The sequence below is a fragment of the Pyxicephalus adspersus genome, chromosome 2 (assembly GCF_032062135.1).
Source record: "Pyxicephalus adspersus chromosome 2, UCB_Pads_2.0, whole genome shotgun sequence".
NCBI lineage: Eukaryota > Metazoa > Chordata > Amphibia > Anura > Pyxicephalidae > Pyxicephalus > Pyxicephalus adspersus.
The window spans coordinates 102,707,394-102,728,650 of record NC_092859.1 but is presented as its reverse complement, the minus strand read 5'-3'; the positions used below and the strand labels follow the sequence as shown (position 1 = coordinate 102,728,650).

Here is a 21,257-nt window from a genome sequence, read left to right as displayed (position 1 = left end):
AACTGCTTTAAAATGATTGTGCAGATGTGTTTAAAGCCACCGAATTACTCCTGAGTTCTTGCTGATTAGAAAAAAATACAAGTATTTCAGATAATTGAAAAGCCAGAAAAAAATGCCTTTAAATGCCTGTACAGGCATTGCCAAAAGCAAGCGTTCCTGCCTGAAATGATACTGGATGCCTAGCTGTGCATAGAAGGTGTAATAAACACTGGAGCAGTAAACATCTATCACAGATCTGAACATAGACATGTACACTCAACTCTATTGCAGGGTTCTCTCCTCCTGTATCACTGCCCTGGGTGCCAAATATGCCAGGTATGCCACTGAAGATTCTGCCAATTTGGTATTTTTGTCTCAGTTGATCACTGTCAATGATCAAAACATGGAAAATGGAAAAAAAAACTGAATATATATATATATATATATTAGTATGGGAGAGTACGCCTCACCTGCAATGGTAATAGGTATTACTCAGCAGGAAGTAGAAATAAATCTTTCCAATAGGGCCATAGACATCAATAAAATATTTTTCAAACCTTTCCACATTGCCCAAAAGAAATAAAAAAAATCAGATATCGATAAAAAAAAACATTTAATAGCCTTTTTTGTCAAATCAAAATTAATTTTTTATTGTTATAAAAAAAACTGAAAAAGTTAAACATAGGGAATAAAATATATTGCAGTTTAATAATTATGCACATAATTATTATGTATATATAGTGTATACTTTGTGTATGCACAAAGTATACACTATATATTAGTTTCATATTTAAAAGTTTTACAATTGGAATTAGAGAAAAAAAACTGCTGCATTCATCAGGATTAAGCAATTCATATATTTGACATTTTAGATCTAATATGTGATTTCTTGTTTCAGATATTTGAAAAATAATTACCAAAAGCACAAGTCAATAGCATCTAGTGCTTTCTATCCTTCCTATGGTAGAAGGGTTAATGTGTGTGTGTGTGTCTGTGTTTGCTAGTTGGCAAGTTTATTCTCACTCAAACTGGTGATGGGAGCCTCTGTTTTCCCATAAATAGAACTTCCCTTGGGCTGCATGGACTATATAATGTGGATGGCACAGTACCACTGCTGCTTACTGGGGGCTGATACATTCAAAGGTACTTTAACTTACTGCAAAGCTTTATGTAGGGTATATATATATATATATATATATATATATATATATATATATATATATATACATATTGCATTTTCCAACACTTTTCAAATCAACTTTATTTTGTACATCAACAAAACCAAAAAAAAATGGCAAAACAGGAAAAAATGGCAATTTAATTTACATTTGTTTAAAGTTTTTACTGAAATAACTAATATTAAGTACAATAATAACTCTTGAAAAGTTTAATATGTAATATGTTTGTATGTCTCTCAGATGGAGCCAAGAAATATAGATCCGCACAGCCCTGGATATATTGTGGCACGATCGGTCTACTCTGATCCACATTTCCAAGAAGAAAATGAAAAGAAGGAAATTATTAGGAAGACCTTACAAGAACGAATGCAAAAGAGTTGCAGGTTGGGATTGCTACAATTATTCTGGACTTTGGATGTAATGCCATTGGAATATAGTACTGTTAGTGCCAGGGAACCATGGAATGACCATGCCATGCTAAGCTATAAATATAGCTAAAGAACAAAGGGGAAACAGAATTAGCAAATTAGCAACTGGTAACACAGTTGCAAACCTGTAATACAAAAACCTTACAATATATACATACCTTACATATATATAAATATGTTTATTTATTAGCAGATGTTTGACTATAAAATCTATAATTCTTTTGTAGAATAAGGTGGTCGCTTATCTGTTGAGGAAGGAGATATTAGTGGTGATTTAGATATATTATGAAGTGAAGCACTGTCCCTTCTGGATTATATTTAGTACATATCTGATACTTGGATTAATATTATTATTAATATTATTATTAATAATATTAATAATAATACTTTTGCTTGATATTTTATTTTTGAGCATTTTAACCCATTGTACCCAACCAGAAATCAGAAATTTTATAATTTGAGCTAGAAAACAAATGCACATTATTGATTGGTTACTGTTAATTACTGACTACATAGTTAAACTTTAATAATAAGATAAGAAAAAAAATAATGTTTTTTTAAATGTTTACATGTTTCATTACAAGTAAAACAGTAAAATATTTGTTTTAAGGACATGACAAATATTTTAATTGTCTCACATTTGTATCTGACAGATGTACTACTAAAAGAGCTCTGGGGATTGTCAAGTCATTCTTTCCAATTCTGGACTGGCTGCCAAAGTACAAATGGAAGGAATGGATTATTGGTGATACCATTGCTGGAATCAGCGTAGGTCTTGTTTGCACTCTACAAGGTCAGTAAACTTTATTAAAAAAAAATCAAAACATTAATTTTGGGGGAATACATTTATTTACTTGTTTGGAAAGGATAAATGCATTATATAGATTAATCTAGAATGGAAATTGTATAAACAAAGTATAAAATAATGTATTTACAGGCAATAAAATATTGTTTACATGCCTATTGCAATATGTTTGCCAAAATACAAAAACATTATCTAGTCGGCTGGCATAAATATCATGCTAAAGGTTAGGAATGACCATGTTCAGGCATTGATTGTTTTCTTACATATGATTGGATATGGTTTGCATTATTACCACAATTATAATGCTAAGTGAAATAACCCTTTGCATAGTGATATTTCACTTTACTAATTAACTCCTTTAACAAAAGGAATAGAAAAATGGAAAAAGAAATATAAATAAATAAATAAATAAGCTAGACTGTCACTTAAGAACAATACATAGAATATCATGTACTGTGGTGTTTGTCACAGAGACTGTAGTTACCTGTAGTGATAAAAACAGGCTAAAGATGTTAAAAGATTCACATACAATACCTTACTGACAGCCAGTTAATTTATTGATCGGCCAGGAAAGCACAAAGCACCATCCAGGGGGTCACATAGACATTTTTGGATCTTCTCCATTGTTCTAGTTGGGTGTAGAAAGTAAAGAGAACAAGTGCATGGCTTTGAATAGTAGTCAATATGTGTGAACACTTCAATCAGAGCTAAATTATATGTGAAGAACAATAAATGTACGTTAGTAACAATCTGATAAATAATAAATGTTTTCAGGTCTGGCCTTCGCGTTACTTAGTGCTGTTCCTGCCGGATACGGTCTATACTCTTCTTTCTTCCCCATTCTCCCATACTTTTTCTTGGGAACATCTAGACACATCTCTGTTGGTAAGTTTTATTGAACTGCGCTCACACTCTGTTTGCTATAATGTTATTACAGTAAATGGGACGCTGGTCCATGTTCATTTTCTTAAATTGTTGCATATCCACCCTTTTTTTTTACAGCAAGGAAAAACTTGCTTTAAAGTCATATGACTTATATATATACATATATATATATATATATATATATATATATATATATTATATATATTGTACAGTGGCCAGCCTTTTCCACACCGAAGATGCACATTTTTGTACTGTTGTAAAGTTTGTACTTACAGACAGCTATTTTATCATTAGCCACATCATTTCCACTTATAAATGGGGTCAAGTTCAGCTGACTTCATTCACATTCAAGCAAAAATCTAGTTATTTTTAATTCTCCTTGCACATGACTGGATATAATTTGCAACATAAATGTTCATCTAGCTTCACCACATTCACTAAGTGAAATTTTACTTTGTCAAGTGATATGCTCTACTCTTTAAGTACATCAAACTAAATATGTTACTTACTTTGTGTCTGCATGTATCAACAGGACCATTTCCGGTAGTCAGTTTGATGGTGGGATCAGTTGTTCTAAGTATGGCTCCTGATGAAAAATTCTATTTGCAAAGTAACACAACTGGACTGAACAAGACCGTGATAGACACAGTAGCCAGAGATGCAGCCAGAGTTGCAGTATCCGGAACACTAAGTGTCCTAATTGGAATAATTCAGGTAACACATCTGTAATATTTTCTAGCCATGTAAAGACAAGCATTATTATTAAATGTCTCTTCATGCATCCTTCATTTTCAAAGAAAAAGAACAGACATGTATATTATTTACTAAGCTTTGAATTTTGAAACTGTTAAAAGCTTCACAGTGGTATTCATTTTATTACATCATTTACAATAAAGTCTAGAAATCTATTAAATCCTAATCATCAAATCAGACTTCAGCTAATTGTAGTCATATGAGTAAAGAATGATTTATAATTGGTAGCCATGAGCATCTTATTACTCATAATAATTGTACTATGCACTCTCTACAGCAGCCAATCTCACCTAACATTGCATGGATTTCTATAGTTACTCCAGTGGTTTTAGGGGTTCCTTGAGCTGTGGTTAATTGACCTCCCATGTGATAGTTCCAGATAGGTTCAACACCATTGGGATGATCCCAATGATGCCAAACCTTTTGGCTTGCTAAGATAACATTTTGACACACGCTGTGAAGGACATTCTTTCCTGATTATAACTGCAATAGGGGCATTCTTCTCACCAACCCTCAATGAATTCTGTTTATCAGCGGTTCCATGAGACACAAAATATATTTCAAGGGTTCCTCTAGGGTAATTGAGGTTGCTTATTTGCTATTGATAACAAGGAAACATTCATTCATGCTTCTGTCTGTTTGTGTCCCCCAGTAATGGTAATCTATGAATAGCTGATCAATATGTTTATTTCCAGCTTCTTTTAGGTGTCTTTCAAGTTGGCTTCATTGTTAGGTACCTGGGTGACACTCTAGTAGGTGGTTTCACCACAGCAGCAGCTTTTCAAGTGTTTGTGTCCCAACTTAAAGCAGTGCTCAATGTACCCACCAAGAACTACAATGGAGTACTCTCTATAATATATGTAAGTTTACAGTACATTTTTAATATTGTATGAAAATATTGTATAACAATTACAAAGTATGCAATATAAAAGTATTTACTGTCTAGAGAAGTAAGTATAAAGGTTTCTCATAAATTAGATCAGCCTAAATAAGTAATTATGAAGCTATAAAGTACAGTGTATACAATTTTGTATTAATAATTAAGAATGCAGTAAGTCAATGTTTGAGAAAAAAAATATTCTTTTGCACTTTAGCTATTGATGATGTAGAAAGCAGAAGCGCAAACTGATATTTATACATTTACAATGGGTCATTGGTGGAAGATTGAAAGTGCATGTGGGGTATGCTTTTATATAACCCCAGATCTTGTTTTTGGTTGTATCCAGAGCAACTAAAATGTATAAATTATAAAGTGCCATGGCTATAGGAACCACATTATGGAATGGCAGTCATATAATGTGCAATTGTGAAAGTAATCTGGCCAATATCTTGTGAAGAAATAGTCAGTCCTTTATTGGCACCGCAATGTTTGTGTAACATACACTGTTATTTACTAAAAAATATATAACATATCCATTTATGATTACATAATTTGTGTTCATTTTTTAACAGCAACTTGTGGAAATCTTTCAAAATATTAGACTAACTAATATTTGTGATCTCATCGCTTCACTTCTGTCTTTTGTGGTGATTATGGCAGTTAAAGAAGTAAACGAGCGCTACAAACACAAACTTCGTGTACCTATCCCTATAGAGGTCTTGGTGGTATGTATTTAATCCTTTGATGATAATGTATTGGATTAATTAAAAAGACCTTACTCACCTAATCCTTCAATTCTATTTTTTAGACTATAGTGGCGACTGGGATTTCATATGGAGCTGACCTGGAAAAGAAATACAATGCGGGCATTGTAAAGAAAATTCCTAGTGGGTAAGTGCATTTGTTGTTTTTATGATTCAGAATCTGTTTTTAGGTGTTAGGGTCTGTATTTAGAGTTCAGGAGATGTTTTGTGGTTACAAGTTATATTGCTTTAAGGGAGGAAAGAAAGTAATTCTGCTAACTTTGCCTCTCCTGGTCCCAGCATTAAAAATATTTTTGTTTTTAGGTCCAGTTGCTCCACTACTTTCCAAGTTCCTCTTTCAATGCAGACAGATCATGGCTGGTGGAAGAGCTGACTGGGACTGGGAAGGGCTTACTCTTAAAGGCTTGCTTTTAGGGATAATTGTTTAGTTGTTACGTTAAATGTTAGGGCTTAGTGGGTTGTATTAAGGTTTTGATTTTAGAGGTTTAGAGTTGTGGAAAAATTAAGGAATATTTTAAAGGAATAAAGTATTAAAGTGAATGTCAAGCAATTTAAAAAAATATATATAAAGTAAGAAAAGGGTTTAAAACCCCTATCAGTTTATTTTTGTCTGCTAAGGAGATTTGCTTTTACATTCTGTTCTAAAGACACAACAGGAACCAAAAAAAAATCTCTTCAAAGTGAACATCCTAGGGAGTTGTTCTTACAACAGGTATCCCCAATGGATTTTTACTTTTTAACGCCCCCTGATTGGTATGTTTTGGAGGAATAATGCCTCATCATTGATATTAATGGGTGGAACTGTGTTGGTGTTGTTGGGAAGAATGGTGGAATTGTGCCCCAAAATTCAAGGTAAAGTAACATAAAGGTTTGCAGTTTGGAGACTTCTGGGACTACTGGTTTAATATTGCTAGTATAGTTATAGAAGAATTAAAAAACAGAATTTCTGTTTATAACAGTTGTGAAATCAGAAGTTACCACTAAAATATATACTTGCACTTTTGGGATAAAAGAAGTTATTTCATAATAATGTGGTAAATATATATATGTTATATAATATATAACATATATTATATATATGTATATAAAATATTTCATTGCATTTTGATGGACATAATCTAATTGACCTAGTAAGAACAAAAAGTCTGCTACTAAAGCTCTATATATGTATATGTCGATGAATTGATGATAAGAATTACATAGAGTAAGAGGTAGTGCTGTCTTTAAACTAATACCATGTAAAATAGTGTGTAACTATTCAATAAATAATCTGTAATAACAATGTATATTAGAACTAGAACAAGAATGTATTAATCTTGCGAATATATTTATTTTATCTAAATAGGGTATTGATATTATTTTTTTTATTAATTTGGACAAGCAAAATGTAGACCATGGAATGTGTTAAATATTTGTACTTAATGTCTCTTTTAATGTATTTTTTTTCAGTTTCATTCCCCCTATGAAACCTGATGTGAGCATGTTTTCTGAAATGATTGGCTCAGCATTTTCCGTTGGTATAGTGGCCTATGCTGTGGCTGTATCTGTTGGGAAAGTGTATGGCACCAAACACAACTATTCAATTGATGGCAACCAGGTAAGCAGTTTGCTCTGTTGTAATTACTCATGTCACTGGATGAGAAATCATTTGATGGTTGATGCAACATTAGACACCGCCATCACTACAGTCATGTTGGCTACAAATAAAGGTGGTGCATGTTTGGTCTCCACAGATCCACTCATCTGGCCCTATTGATGGGTTTGGATGCCAAGCAATTTCTTACGATCATTTCAATTGTTGGAAGATTTTTGCTCAATTGGAGCTGCCCTTTTCCATCAAGTGGTGAAATATGGATGGCTGAATTTTAAAAGATCAAAACCCCAATATTTTAATATGGCTTTGCATTTATTTTCTGGCTACATGGGTTCTAAATCTTTACCATCTGGATCAAAGCTATTTATTGTCTCTGTTGGATCATATGCTTTATTATCTTCATATTCTGAAGAAGCAGATCTGCAAAACGAATAGGCTAAAAAAATCACTCTGTAATACTGGGGTCTACTAACAATTTTCACCACTATGTGGCTATATGCATTTCATTATGTCATTGTGGGTATACTGTACATATACTGCACATACCATATACATATACTGTACATATATATAAGACTCCTTGAGATTATCCGCAACCCATAAAGGGTGATAAATGTGATCCACGTCTTGAGAAATTCTAATGCTCTGTGTAGTTGATCCCTTTATGTTTCCTAAAACTGAGGCTGCCACCAAAGTAGGTTGTATATAATTTCAATATCTTTTTATCTTAGATGTTTGTCTGAATGGGTAAATGTTTTATACCTTAAGAAAGAATCCTATGTCTATTTTATCCACTATCATGATGTGTGATATCATTGACAGTTTGAAGTCCCAAATTCATTTTGATAATATTAATAATATTGATACTAATTTTAAGTGAAAAAAATAAAATAATTTTTGTATCTGGCGTGGTTCACATTAGTTTATCATAAAGAGAAATGACTTTCCTTAAACAAATAATCTCAGTTGTTCTGTACGGCTTGACATTAGCAAAGCAAAGAAAACCCATAAAACAATAGGTTCTACATAAAATAAAGTATTTTATTTTTTATTGCCCCTATAATATAATATATTATTATATATTGTTTGGAGCCTCAGTGTGGAGTAAGGGGGTCCATTGGGGAAAAGAAGTGTTGAGCCTGCAATTTGACTTTAAACAAGCCAGTATTCCTAATGTACTACTGTTAGCATGAGCCAGTAGTAGTAATAGAGAAAAATACATAAACATAAAACAAATAAAGTAACAAACTAAGACAAAGTTCGGACTGCTTGTGAGGTTACAGTGAGACCCTACATGTTGAAGGCGGTGGCAGTGAACAATTCAGTTCCGTCTGCTGTAAAATGTTCACAGACTGGTTCTCCAGGAACCAATGGTGCCATGGTGTGGGTGGCCACACAGAAACTGCTGTTTCTGCCACCAGTATGAACATAGCCTAATAATTTCTCAGTTCTCATTATTTATATACATCAGTTTATTTTCTCTTTTAGCTCTCACTTTTTTAAATGGTATCCATTGTTTCTTCTTGCTTACAGGAATTCATTGCCTTTGGGGTAGCAAACATATTCAGTGGGATTTTCTCCTGCTTCTGTGCCACTACTGCCTTGTCACGTACTGCTATCCAGGAAGGTACGGGTGGAAAAACTCAAGTAAGTAACAACAATATGAGTGTTCAAAAACTTGCAAAGATGTCTAAATCCATCTAATTGTGCTGTGATGGATGTGCAATTTGCAAGTTGCCTGTTCCTTAACAATATATATTAATTCATGGTATAAATAATCTTCGTATATTTATGGAACGATAATCATCTAATTAAAATTTGTATTTTCCAGATCGCTGGTATAATTTCAGCCTTCATTGTACTAATTGCTATAGTAGCAATTGGCAGACTGCTCGAACCTTTGCAGAAGGTATGCATTTTAGTAACTAACTTTTCCATAGATTTTATTAATATAAACTCTTACTCTCACTAATTTCTACCAGAAAGATGTTGTGTAGTTAACCTGACTTGAACTTTGTTTTTTTTTTTTTTATTACAACTTTCCCCATAAGAATGTAACATGACATACATTTTGAAGATATATTTTAGCACCTTACATTCAAGCTTTACAGTTAATGTTACAGAATAGGCCATAAAGTGGGAAATTATTGCCTATTGAGCCTGTTCATGTAAGTCATTAACCACTTTCCTGTGTTCTCATATATCCATCCTAATGGTTCTGGAAATGGAAGAAAGAAAGTACAGGATAAACATTTCCTGGTTACTACCTCTCTTTTTTGTTTCTAGAGAAGAAAATGACTACTTTATGTATAACATGATAGCTGTGTACTACTACAAAACACTTTGTAAGGAAATGGTGCAGTGCTCATATACTATTTTATTCTATATGAAGATCATTAACATTGAATTATTTATGTTTTTTTCTTTGTAGTCAGTACTGGCTGCTATAGTTATTGCAAATCTTAAGGGAATGTTCTGGCAAGTGGCAGATGTGCCGAGGTTATGGAGACAGAATAAATGGGACTCAGTAAGTACTCAAAGCTACTTTATTTCTAGAAGTATACACAAGATTTCGACATCATAAAATCTTGAATCCCTAAACTTCAAATGTGGTAATAAATATAAATAAATGTATATATATATATATATATATATATATAAATAAAACTATAATATATGTTACTCTAGGTCATTTGGGTGTTCACCTGCGCTGCTTCCATCATACTTGGACTTGATCTGGGACTGTTGGCTGGGTTAGTTTTTGGACTGCTCACCATTGTTCTTCGCGTTCAGTTGTAAGTACATCTCTTAACTTCTGACATTAAAATAGCATTAACAGTATAGGCCTACACACTTTTTGACTGTCTCTGTAGACTGAATAATTAAAACATTCCATCTCTTCTAGTTGGATCTAGTTTATTACATCAGTTGTTAGAATAGGCCCTGAATACGTAGGCTGCCAACTTCACTATGAAAACACTACTTTTCTTTCCTAGCTGGGGAAGTGACTTAGAACATACCGATCCTATTGGAACAGCATGACAGTCAGGGATTTTGATTAATTAAAAAGAGAGGTCAGCAATACTCATACTCTTCATTACAGTGCTTACGACGCCCAATAAATAAAAATTAGAACAAGTTTTTAGCTGAAGGGTACTGCACTTATATACTGTGGATTTTTCTAAATGTAGAGTTTTCTAAAAGTAGCCAACATTTGTCTTTATATGTCAATTTATATGTAACTGTTTTTTCTAGTCCCACTTGTGGTGCTCTTGGAAATGTACCCGGAACAGAGCTATACAAGGAAGTCAAAAAGTACAAGACTGTAAGTAGAAAACAGATATGTATACTGTTTTTGTAAAAGACATTCAAAATAATACATTGTGACAATAGTAGATGAAACCAGCACTTGCTGCATTGCTGAGTCTAATGTACCCTCTGCTGGAAATGTACTAATTTTAAGGGAAGTTTCCACCATTGTTCTACAAATACACTAGAAATCATAGATTGTTTTTACAGCCAAGGAACATCAAGTGTAACATTTTCTGAACCCTAGAATTTTAAGATTAATGTTCATTCTTATAGGATCTCTTGAGGTTAGCATATTTTTGTGAACCAAGTATAGTAGCAAGTAGAAATGTAGAACACCAACATTTTGGACCACAACATACACCATGTTTCTATTTTTTTTAACTATAGGTTGTGGAACCAGAAGGAATTAAAATTGTTCGATTTAACAGTGGTATCTTCTATGGGAATGTTGATGGTCTCAGAAGTGGCATTAAGAAAATTGTGAGTATAATTCTCTGTAAAATGTATATATTCTTCTTAACATAAAATACTCCTATAAATAAATATGTAGCGAACAACCATATCTTGTATGATTTCATCCAAGGTTGGTTTTGACGTCGTCAGAGTTTTTAACAAGAGGAACAAAGCACTGAGCAAAATAAACAAACTTATCAAAAAAGGCCAACTAAAAACAAACAAGGTAAAGTAATTTAATGATATTTTCAGATTTCAGAATATTATTCTTAATGTTACATTCCATTTAAAGCCCAACTAAACCCATCATAAAACAATATATATATTTTCTAATAGGAATCATGATGATAAGTGTATACATAAAGTGCATAGAATCAAAGTGGTGTTGAGAATTTCCAACTTGTTTGGCCAAATCTGCTTGTACACTGCATTACAGCTAATTCCTCCCTTTTGTAAATTCAGCCAGTAAGAGGGTCAATGGAATGAGACCGTGTGACCCCCAAAGTAGAAAATACATTAGGATCAGTAGACAAAGGAATTAGTTAGTGAGCATTTGTAGGACTTCAATCTGCTAGCAGGAATCTGAAAGGCTTGAGAAGTTCTATCTGTGTGGATAGGTACACAGCTACATCCAAATACAGCAATACAATGGAGTTTTAGGTTCAGTTTTACTGATAATACTAAAAATATATAGGTATTACCATGATTACTTAAAGAGTTTGCCTTGTTTGATGTTGTGTTGGACTGGGCTTAAAACAGTAATTAATTAAATGGAAGCTCATAGCACCTCAAAATATACCTCCACTTTTTATATCAATTTCATCAATTTACACTGCAAGGTTTTATTACACATTGTTGCAAACACCTACCCTTTCTGTTACAAATAAATAATTGTATGTTTCACCATGTTCTTTCCTGACTGATTTTTAATGACAAAGTCAGTATATACAGGAATTTTTTGAAACACAATTGTGTTGGACACAATCCTGTTATCTGGGGTTTAAGGTTCAATTTCAAAGTTTAGGCATTATTACCACAAAAGCAAGTAATACAGAACTGCTGAGAAAAAGTAATCAGAATGTCAATTATGTCCCACATATATGTTATACCTCACATCAATGCTTGGGAAATAGTGTGGTTACAACTGCATGTAAATGTATTCATGTAAATGTAGTCACCTCCTTTTGTCCAAGTAGTTGACAGGTGGTTAAATACCAGGATGGGAGCAAAAGAAACTTCAATGTTTTTACATGTTCATACTTCAATGTGCAGGCTTGTGCTACAGTAAAAAAAGAACTTTTCTAATAAACAGTTTTGTCATCCTTGTGTATGTGAATCATAAGTGTGGCTATATAGCAAACTTTGGTTGTATTGCCAATCTTTTGGCAGGTAAAACAGTTCATGTATGCGTATTAGTTATATAAAAAAATATTGATACACTTGACTAGTCTAATACTTGAGTATTGTGATATTATTGGGATATGTTTAGCAATCATCGGTCTGCTGGGTGCTTAACTACCCAATATTGGCAAGTAGTAGGGTAATGCCACAGGGCAGGGATTGAGTTTCAACCATAAATACTGCATTATTTATCCTATGACAGTTTTACTAAAATTAAATTTTCAAAAATGTGAATTTTTTGCCATACTTACAAGACACAATTTATTAAGTTGTAACCCCTGCCTCATGATATATATCATATTGTAAGTTTCTGGGCAATAAACAGCCCTTTTGTGTGTTTCAGCTCTGTATGTAGTTAGTATTTAACTAAACTATTTTCTTTAGAATGGTGTCATCAGTGATGTTGGTACTGATAATGAAGCATTTGAGCCAGATGATGAGCAAGAAGACCCTGAAGTAGATCAGAATGATCAAGTTCAAATGAAACAAGTTGAGGTCAAAGTAGACTGGAATTCAGAGTTACCTGTCAAAGTCAATGTCCCAAAAGTCTCCATGCACAGCCTTATTTTTGACTTTAGCCCAATATCTTTCCTTGATGTGGTGGCAGTACGATCTATGAAATTGGTAAGACAACTGATACAACATTTGCCTACCCTTTATAACTTGTTTTCTATGTTTGATTTGTAATACATTATGTAGTATTTAATGGTTCATTAAAAAATGTTTAATATTATTATTATTAAATAGCATTTATATAGTACCAACATATTATGCAGTGCTGTACAATACATAGGGGTTGCAAATGACAGACAGATACAAACAGTGACATAGAAAGATGTCCCCAAAGAGCTTACAATCTAGGATCACTATTTTAGGGAGGTGTTAAGGAGCTCAGTATTTGAGAGCAGCTCGTTGAATATTGTGGTATTGTTGTTGAATCAATGTAGCACTAATTGCAGAGTGGTAAGTGACCCTGTTCTTTTAGGCATAATGCAGGGCACACCAGTTCATAATTTTTAAATAGGGAAGACCCAGTAGAATACTGCAGCAATAGCTTTAATTTACTTGTGGTTCAGTGGAATATTACCACTATGCATAAGTAATGGTAAAACCTCAGTTTGCATTCAACCTCATAATGAAGATGTATATAAGCCACCACTTAGACCTATAGATGTTTAGAGAAATTTTACCTAAATAATATTATATTAAAAAGTATGAAACATAATAAATATAAAAATAATTACAACTCACTAAAGCAAATGACCCCATCATGACAAGTCAAAAAAGCTATATTTATTTAAAAAAAAACAGAAAGCTCTTTATCTTCTCGGTGCATGCATCATAAAATGCTGCTGTGATGCTGCTCCCCAGCCTTCATGAGCATGTAACACGCTGTGAATTCCAGCTAGCAGCATCACAGTTTCATTTCGAGAAACAGACTGCCAAAAAGGTATAGTAATATACTCTTTTGGCACTGTGGTGAAAGATTCATTTTAATAGGGGTTCTCTCTCACTTCTATACTTCTTACTTTTTAGATATACAAAGAATTCAAGAGAATTGATGTAGATGTCTATATTGCAGCATGTGACGGTAAGCACTGCATTATGTTTTCTCATCTGATATCTCTATAAAAACATTTGCATTCTATGAAAATTTGTTTTAAAGGAAAATCACTTAATTAATGTGTCTTCATTCTTCATTCACATCTGCAGATCACGTTTACAAAAAAATGGAAGCCTGTTTTTTTTTTGATGACCAAATTAAGCCAGATATTTTCTTCCTAACTGTTCATGATGCTGTGCTATACATAGAAGACAAAAGGAAGTACCTCAACGGACATGATCCATTACTGGAGAAGGTAATGATAATAGGAAAATACTGACATTTCTAAGAACAAAAGGGAAGAGATGTTTATCTTTGTTCTTGTTCAGCAAATAGTTATTATTAGGCTAGGTGCAACACCAATCTTTTTATTTCTGGTAGAACATTCTTTATTACTTTCAATCTTGTCAATAAGAATATCATAATAGTATACAGAAATTTATGGGAGTCAGAATTTTTTTTTCATGTGGCTGTAATCTCAAATGTAGTAGTCATCTCCACATTTTCTTTGCCACAACCTTGGGTTGAGAAGTGTGTACACCAATGTAGAGGTGATCTCCTTGGCCTGGACATGATACAATTGCGGTTTAGTAGGCATCATGTGTATGTAGACCATTTCTCTCTATGGCCAGTATATGTAGGACAAGTTAGAGCACCTGGGCTGTAGGAGCTGGTGAGAACACAGGGATGTCTCTTTTTGAGGACTATAAGTCTATTACCAGTTTTAAGGAGGAAGACAATAAAGTGTGGTATTTTTTTTTAATGCAATCGATTGGAAATGTAATCAATCGGCTGTTATTACTTAAGAAACATGGAATTTGAGAGCCTGGTAAAGTATACAGTTACTGAAAGGCACTTTCAGAAGCAGGAGAAAGGCACTGTATTATATATAATATATTATGACAGGTAAAGCTTTGTTTTTTTTTATTTTGAACCCATATCCTGTCTCTTGTTTAATATACAAATATTTGTCGATTTTTTAGATTTCACTTATGCAGGAGTCTAAAGAACCATTGGATTTCACTGATTATGAGCTTGTAAACCAGGATCATCTTGATGCTCAAGAAGAGGTAAGATAACTGTTATAAACTGTTATTTATGCATTAACAGACACAGTATATTACTTCATACAATGCCCAAAATAGAATTTATCGTCAGGCCTCAGGGAGCTTATATGCAAAACTTCTTCTGGAGAAGCCCCACACACATTTTTCATACATATATAACTAGAGATGTTATTTCCTTGTTATTCTTCTGTACTTTGGCTTTAGGAAGTTAGTAAAATATTTATAAACTATTCACTGGCACAGTCTCCAGTATGTATTTAATAGGACATGCTGAAAACTGGCCTGCATCCACTTCAGCATTCAGAGATGCTTAAAAAAGGAGGTTCCCATGTCAAAACAACCGGATGGTAATGCAGAAAAGCCAGTATTTGTAATATCTGGTAAGAATATAAATAAGTAACCCACTATACTGTCGTTTCTTCATAGGCTCTCAGAAGACTTGCAGCTTGAACAACACCCTGCATCTTATATCTCTGGAGGATCAGTGTTGGCTTTCTTCTATTTTCCTGAACTGGACATCATGATCTCAGTTTGCCAGTTAATTGCTGATTTAAATGTTCAAATATTTTGCTCCAGATAGATTGTATTGTTGTGGGTAATGTGTATGGCTTTGTATATTTTATTTAACCTATGCCTAAGCATTAAAATGCCAAAACAACCTGATGCAAACATATTCCATACACAATTCTTAGCTTTATTCATTCCACCTGAATAGGTGTTTCTAACAGGTACATAGAATATGATGTGCAATATACCACAGCTGGGAAGGAATATATCAGTAACAATCCATATCCTGTAGTTGGCCCATAACATATCTTTCTAAGTTGGCAAAAACTATATTTATAGTAATTTTGCATATTTGTTAATAAAATATACAGGATGTATAGCAAAAAAATGGAAAATGTTGAACATGTAGGAGGCTTTTTCCTTTAATCGAAATCTTATCACAATAAAAACTTCAATAATTGTTATGTATAATAGATATCAATACCTAATAAAATCACTTTTTATGAAAACAGGCACAATTCAATAAAACTGTTCCAAAAATCCAACATTTTTGGAACTACATGCCTATAATGCTCAGCTAGTTGATACAACGTTGGTGTAATTACTCAAAAGCTAGCATGCCTACTGTAAACTATTTCTACACTACTTTGTCACACAATGTATAAGCAAACAAGCATGTGAAGCTGATTTATAATACTGGAGAACAACGTTCCCTTTAATGACCAGTTCTGTTTTCCAGTGTAAGTAGGGCATTATGTCTGTTGCTGTGGGCAACAATTCTAATTTGGCTTAGTTTCTTTGTTCCATGTTGGCCTGTATTCCATTTTCTCTATTCAAAATTCTGGTTGTACCAAATATACCTAATGTGTGCATTGAATATTGCATGCACTTGTTTTGATGCATATTTGCACATTTTAAGGCCATAAGTTTTCAGTGTAAAAAGCAAAACAACAGTTTTGTAATTTACAAATTACAGATATGGTTCTGTTCCATACATTACTTAGACTAGTATATCAATATACCTAGCTCTCTAAGTCACTATCAGATGTAAACAATTATTATTCCAATGTTATTTTATTGTTTTTATTTTAACAGCAATAAAAACAGTTTTACAGAACAATCTCTTGGAATTTGTTCCCCCACTAGCAAGGAATCCCTAAAACTTTAAGTCCTTAATACCATTGAAACCTAGAACTTTGATTTCCAGTCTACCATTAACCTCATACAGTAAGAAGTGTAACTTTATGTACTTTATGTAAATGTATTTTATTTTAAATGTATGAATGTATTTGCAAAATATGTTATAGCTAGCTAATGGTTCTGAGCCCCACAAAAAAACATGATTAGAAAATTCAATTTTCTGCCAACAATGAACCAGTTTTCTAAAATACTGTATGTGGAAATGCAATAGGCTGTTGAACTGAAGTCAATCTTTTCACTTGTTTTTTTAAGTAAATGGCCACCATGACTAGAGTTGCAGTTAGAGAAGTTGTACCTACATAACAAGGCAGAGAAACAAGCCTGCTCCATTAGCTAAGACAATAAAGATTGTTTGGATAAATCTACCAATGCCCAAAGATTGTTGTTTTTAAATTTGACCTAACTCATTCCTTCATTTTTGGTGTAGGCCTTAAGTTTCACTGTAAATTAGTAAAATATAGGGTAGATATGTAGGTAAAAATATAATCTGCTATATCAATTACATAAAAATTGCCATATAGGAAGAATTTATATAGTTACATTAGATATAGTAAAATACTTCTAAAGTCTATCATATCTCTAACAAAAGCGGACAACTCCTAAATCACCCCTTCCGCCGGGAAACAAATTGATTGTTTAAGTATGAAGTGAATTCAAGTTATTTTCAAATCTATATTAACTTAAAAATGTTTTATAAAACTGAATTATAGGTCACTTTATTGATGAAGACAGAATGTATAGGGGGAGGTTTGCCTTACTCTATAAATATTCATTGATGACTGCTATGTTATTATTTATGCGAGTATGTTTTCAATATCCATATTTGTCATGAAATGTATACATATTTGTTTTCTGTATGTTAAGAAATGTTTAGTACCCAATACAATATGTGTTGTTGTATTTTATTTATTGATAAAATTTACAGTTAGGGAAGCGCTGACATACCTCTGGAGCTAGAACAAGTAAATAATAACAGTATTTCAATTCCAGTGTTAATAGCAATAATATGTTTTGTACACTGTGCATAGCATCTGCTCTAAATTGATCTAACGTCTGTATTAATTCCTTTTTTACATTACCTGTCCACCTCTTGGATGATTTTTTCACATTGTGTCACTGGGATACAATCAGCAATACTAAACAGTGGTCAAGGGTTATAATCTCTATCAGGTTTCAGTTCCAATGGGTGTCCCCACGTTTTCCAATAGTTTCCTGTACATGTGACACACTGGGCTTGATTTATTAAAATTCTCCAAGACTGGAGAAGATTGACTATCATGGGAGAACCTGGGTGATCCAGCAAACCTGGAATTAATCTGATCCAATATTGAAAATTTTTACCAATGGTTTTTTAAAAATCCATTGTTGTTTTTTTACTGGATTACCAAAGTTTTTCCAACATAGTTTATTTTCCCAAGTCTTGATGAGCTTTGATAAATCAGGCCTAATGTCTGTCAGGGTTTAACAATTATCAACAGGGTAAGAAGTTAACAAAATCCTACCAACAGTAACGGAGATGTCAATGAAACTCTGCTTGACATTCTAACCCCCCCTTGTCTTTCCAAAATGTATTCAAATGATGTGGTCAGGGACTTTCTATACAGTCAATTATAAACAAATAGCCTGTTAACAAAAACTTAACTGCTGCATACCGAACTCACTATCTTTACAGTAGCTGACATGAAAAAAAAATTGATATTGTAATCATATTCAAGATATTGTTGACACGTTAAAGTGCTTTTCGGAATTTTGAGCAATAAGTCAGTTCCATAATACGATCAAAACCTAATCCGCTGGCAGACATGTTCTTTGTCTAGTCTCAAAGTACATGGCCGGTGTAAGACCTCATTTTGTTTAATGAGAATTTGCAGTGAAAAAAAATTGAAATCTGATTATTCAATAAATATGCTTTTTTGGACATACATTTATTACAAATCAGTGGCTCACATTACCAAATCACAGTATTTTAAATAAAAAAGGAAGAACTTTTTACCCCTAAGTAAAATTGCTGCTTTCAACGCTTAGCCTTTGCAGTCTAGATCATATAATCGCGGGCTATAGAGTCATCTATAGAGGTATCAAAAAGGCTGCCCTGATGTAAACACATACCTGTAAACTATACATCAGTATGGTAACACACAACTTTAGGATATATGTTTCTTTCACGATAATATCTAAACATTAAATAGAATATAGCTTTCTTTTAAGTAGAAACCACCACTACAATATTTACCTACGCACGCACTTATGCTATAAATACCCGATGCCTGTACTTACAGCAAATACAACTAGGTCGAAAAATTTTGATCTGTGCTTAACAAATTCTCCTTTAGGAAGAACCATATTGTTTAACTTGAAATAGTTATCTTGCAATGGGACTGTGATTGTCCAAGATCAAAGTCATTGTGTTGCCAGCCCACTTTCTCTTTGGTCAGTATGAAGCTGGTCTTCACCAATTACATATGTCCCCCATAGTGTGCAGCAAAATTCTCCCATTGTTTAATACTTACTAAGCTTTTCCTATTTTCCTATGTCATTTTTTAAGAGGGCTCTTCACTATACCTTACTGTAAATGGTATTGCATGGTAAAGTGAATCATACCTGACCTCTCCCTTTTATATTGTGGCCTACTAAAGCCTTGCACATACAGTACTGTCAAGATAAACAACATTTCAGGCTTCTGTTTTTCAGATGGTATATTCTATCAATAAGATGAAACCTACCATTGTCTCTTTATCTTCTGCCATTCATGTGATTACATACTAGCCTGACACTATCTACTTCCCACCAAATATTTATTGGAGTACATAGATTTATTATTATGGAAATAACTGGAGATAAAGGGATAAACAGGGGCTAGGGAATGGGAGGTTGTACCTTTAAATTGTTTTTGTGCACTATTTTGACATTTTATGAAGAATAAAGACAGTAGAGTGTGGTATTGTGAAAAGCTTACAAACTGTACCGATAAACATATTGCCACTGACAAATTTGTTCCATGCTAAGAGCTTCAGCTCCTTTTCCTTTATCTGTTACTGTTATGGCTGCTACCTCTTCTATCACTTCATGCCCATTACTGCTTGATTAAAAAAGCCAAAACAAGTATTATTACCCAAAGTACCTAAAACATTTTTTCACGGACTGGGTGCTGCTGTGTTTAGGTAAGTTAAAAAAAAAATAATTATGCATGCAAAATATGCAATAGGATATGGTGTCCCTGATGCTACCTATTCACATCAATGTGCTCTGTAATATATATAGCTAAAAGGGAGTTTTACAAACATGTCATTTAAAGGATTGGTGTTTTTTTATATGAGCTCTTAAAGCTGCAACTAATAATAAAAGATTTATTTTTTTCTTAACTGCCAAACATTTCCTATGGCGGGGCCCAGCTCCCCAATATATTCTTGATTATAGTTTTATTATTAGTCCATTCACAGATTTAAATTAGATATGTTGTAAAATTTGAGTTGGCTGAACTTCTAACAGAATTTGTTTACCCTTGTCAAATTGAATCCAAAACCCCAAAATAAATAGAAAATTGTTTTTATTTTACTATGTTAAAGCTTAGATGAGAGAAATGTTTTGTATTTGCAATAATTTCAATGATCAAAATCTGTATACAAACATTGTGCACCTGGAACACTGCAAGACAACAATTTTTCAAATATTATCAGAGATTTAGAGATATTCTAGAAACAATTCCTGACTAACAGGCCAGTTTTTTTAGCAGAATAAACCTCAAATGCTATTCCCAGTTGTGAAAAAAAAACTGGCCATCTGCAGGAGAGTTTGTCTTAATGTAAAACTGGGCACTTTCTTAAGGCCTTTTTGGGACAAAAGCCCTGTGGCCTGATGGCCCTCTCTGGTATAACACTTGCAGCAGGGCGGACCACTACATTGAGTGTGTACAGGGTCAGAGTTAGCCATTGGTGTATCCCAGACACACAGTAGACAAACACATTTGGTACCCTTGCTTGTAAGTGTTTTAGTAACAGCTTAGCTCTCCATGTCTGTGTCCAGTTGGCCAAGGAAAGGACAGCATTGTGAGGCAGAAACAATAAAAGGAAAATGTAAATAATAAAAAGTAAAAAATGAAAATCCTTCTATGCACCAATAAGCCAAATTGTGTAGTAAAACATGAAGCTTATTTTTAGAAATTACAGGCAAAATGAAACTGGTAAAAAAAAACAAGAAAATCATTCTAACAAAATACATATGTATTAAAGCAATAAACAAGCTACTATTAAATAAGAGTTCCATTGCACACCAGTGATGCTACCTAAATGACAAATTAGGTGTCTTTTGTCCTAATGTGATGATGGTGGCTGTATTCCCTTTTTCTACATACATTCGCAAATGGAGTAAATGCACATTGAACACCTAGAGTAGCCCCCAACACAGTAACCAGAATTTAAACAGCAAATATAATTACCTCTATGCTGGAG

The 21,257-nt window shown here is 33.3% G+C and overlaps 1 protein-coding gene across 1 annotated transcript; it reads left to right on the top strand.

Moving 5' to 3' along the window:
• Positions 1 to 1,405: 1,405 nt before the first annotated feature.
• LOC140324086 (pendrin-like) lies at positions 1,406 to 16,729 on the top strand. Its single transcript, XM_072401649.1, has 20 exons — positions 1,406 to 1,540; positions 2,239 to 2,378; positions 3,165 to 3,275; positions 3,808 to 3,989; positions 4,724 to 4,888; positions 5,481 to 5,633; positions 5,717 to 5,799; positions 7,122 to 7,269; positions 8,800 to 8,913; positions 9,098 to 9,175; positions 9,698 to 9,793; positions 9,955 to 10,061; positions 10,522 to 10,591; positions 10,966 to 11,058; positions 11,162 to 11,257; positions 12,817 to 13,056; positions 13,969 to 14,023; positions 14,146 to 14,291; positions 15,019 to 15,105; positions 15,529 to 16,729. The coding sequence occupies exons 1-20, from the start codon at positions 1,524 to 1,526 to the stop codon at positions 15,550 to 15,552; spliced, it is 2,205 nt and encodes a 734-aa protein (XP_072257750.1). The 5' UTR covers positions 1,406 to 1,523; the 3' UTR covers positions 15,553 to 16,729.
• Positions 16,730 to 21,257: the final 4,528 nt, after the last annotated feature.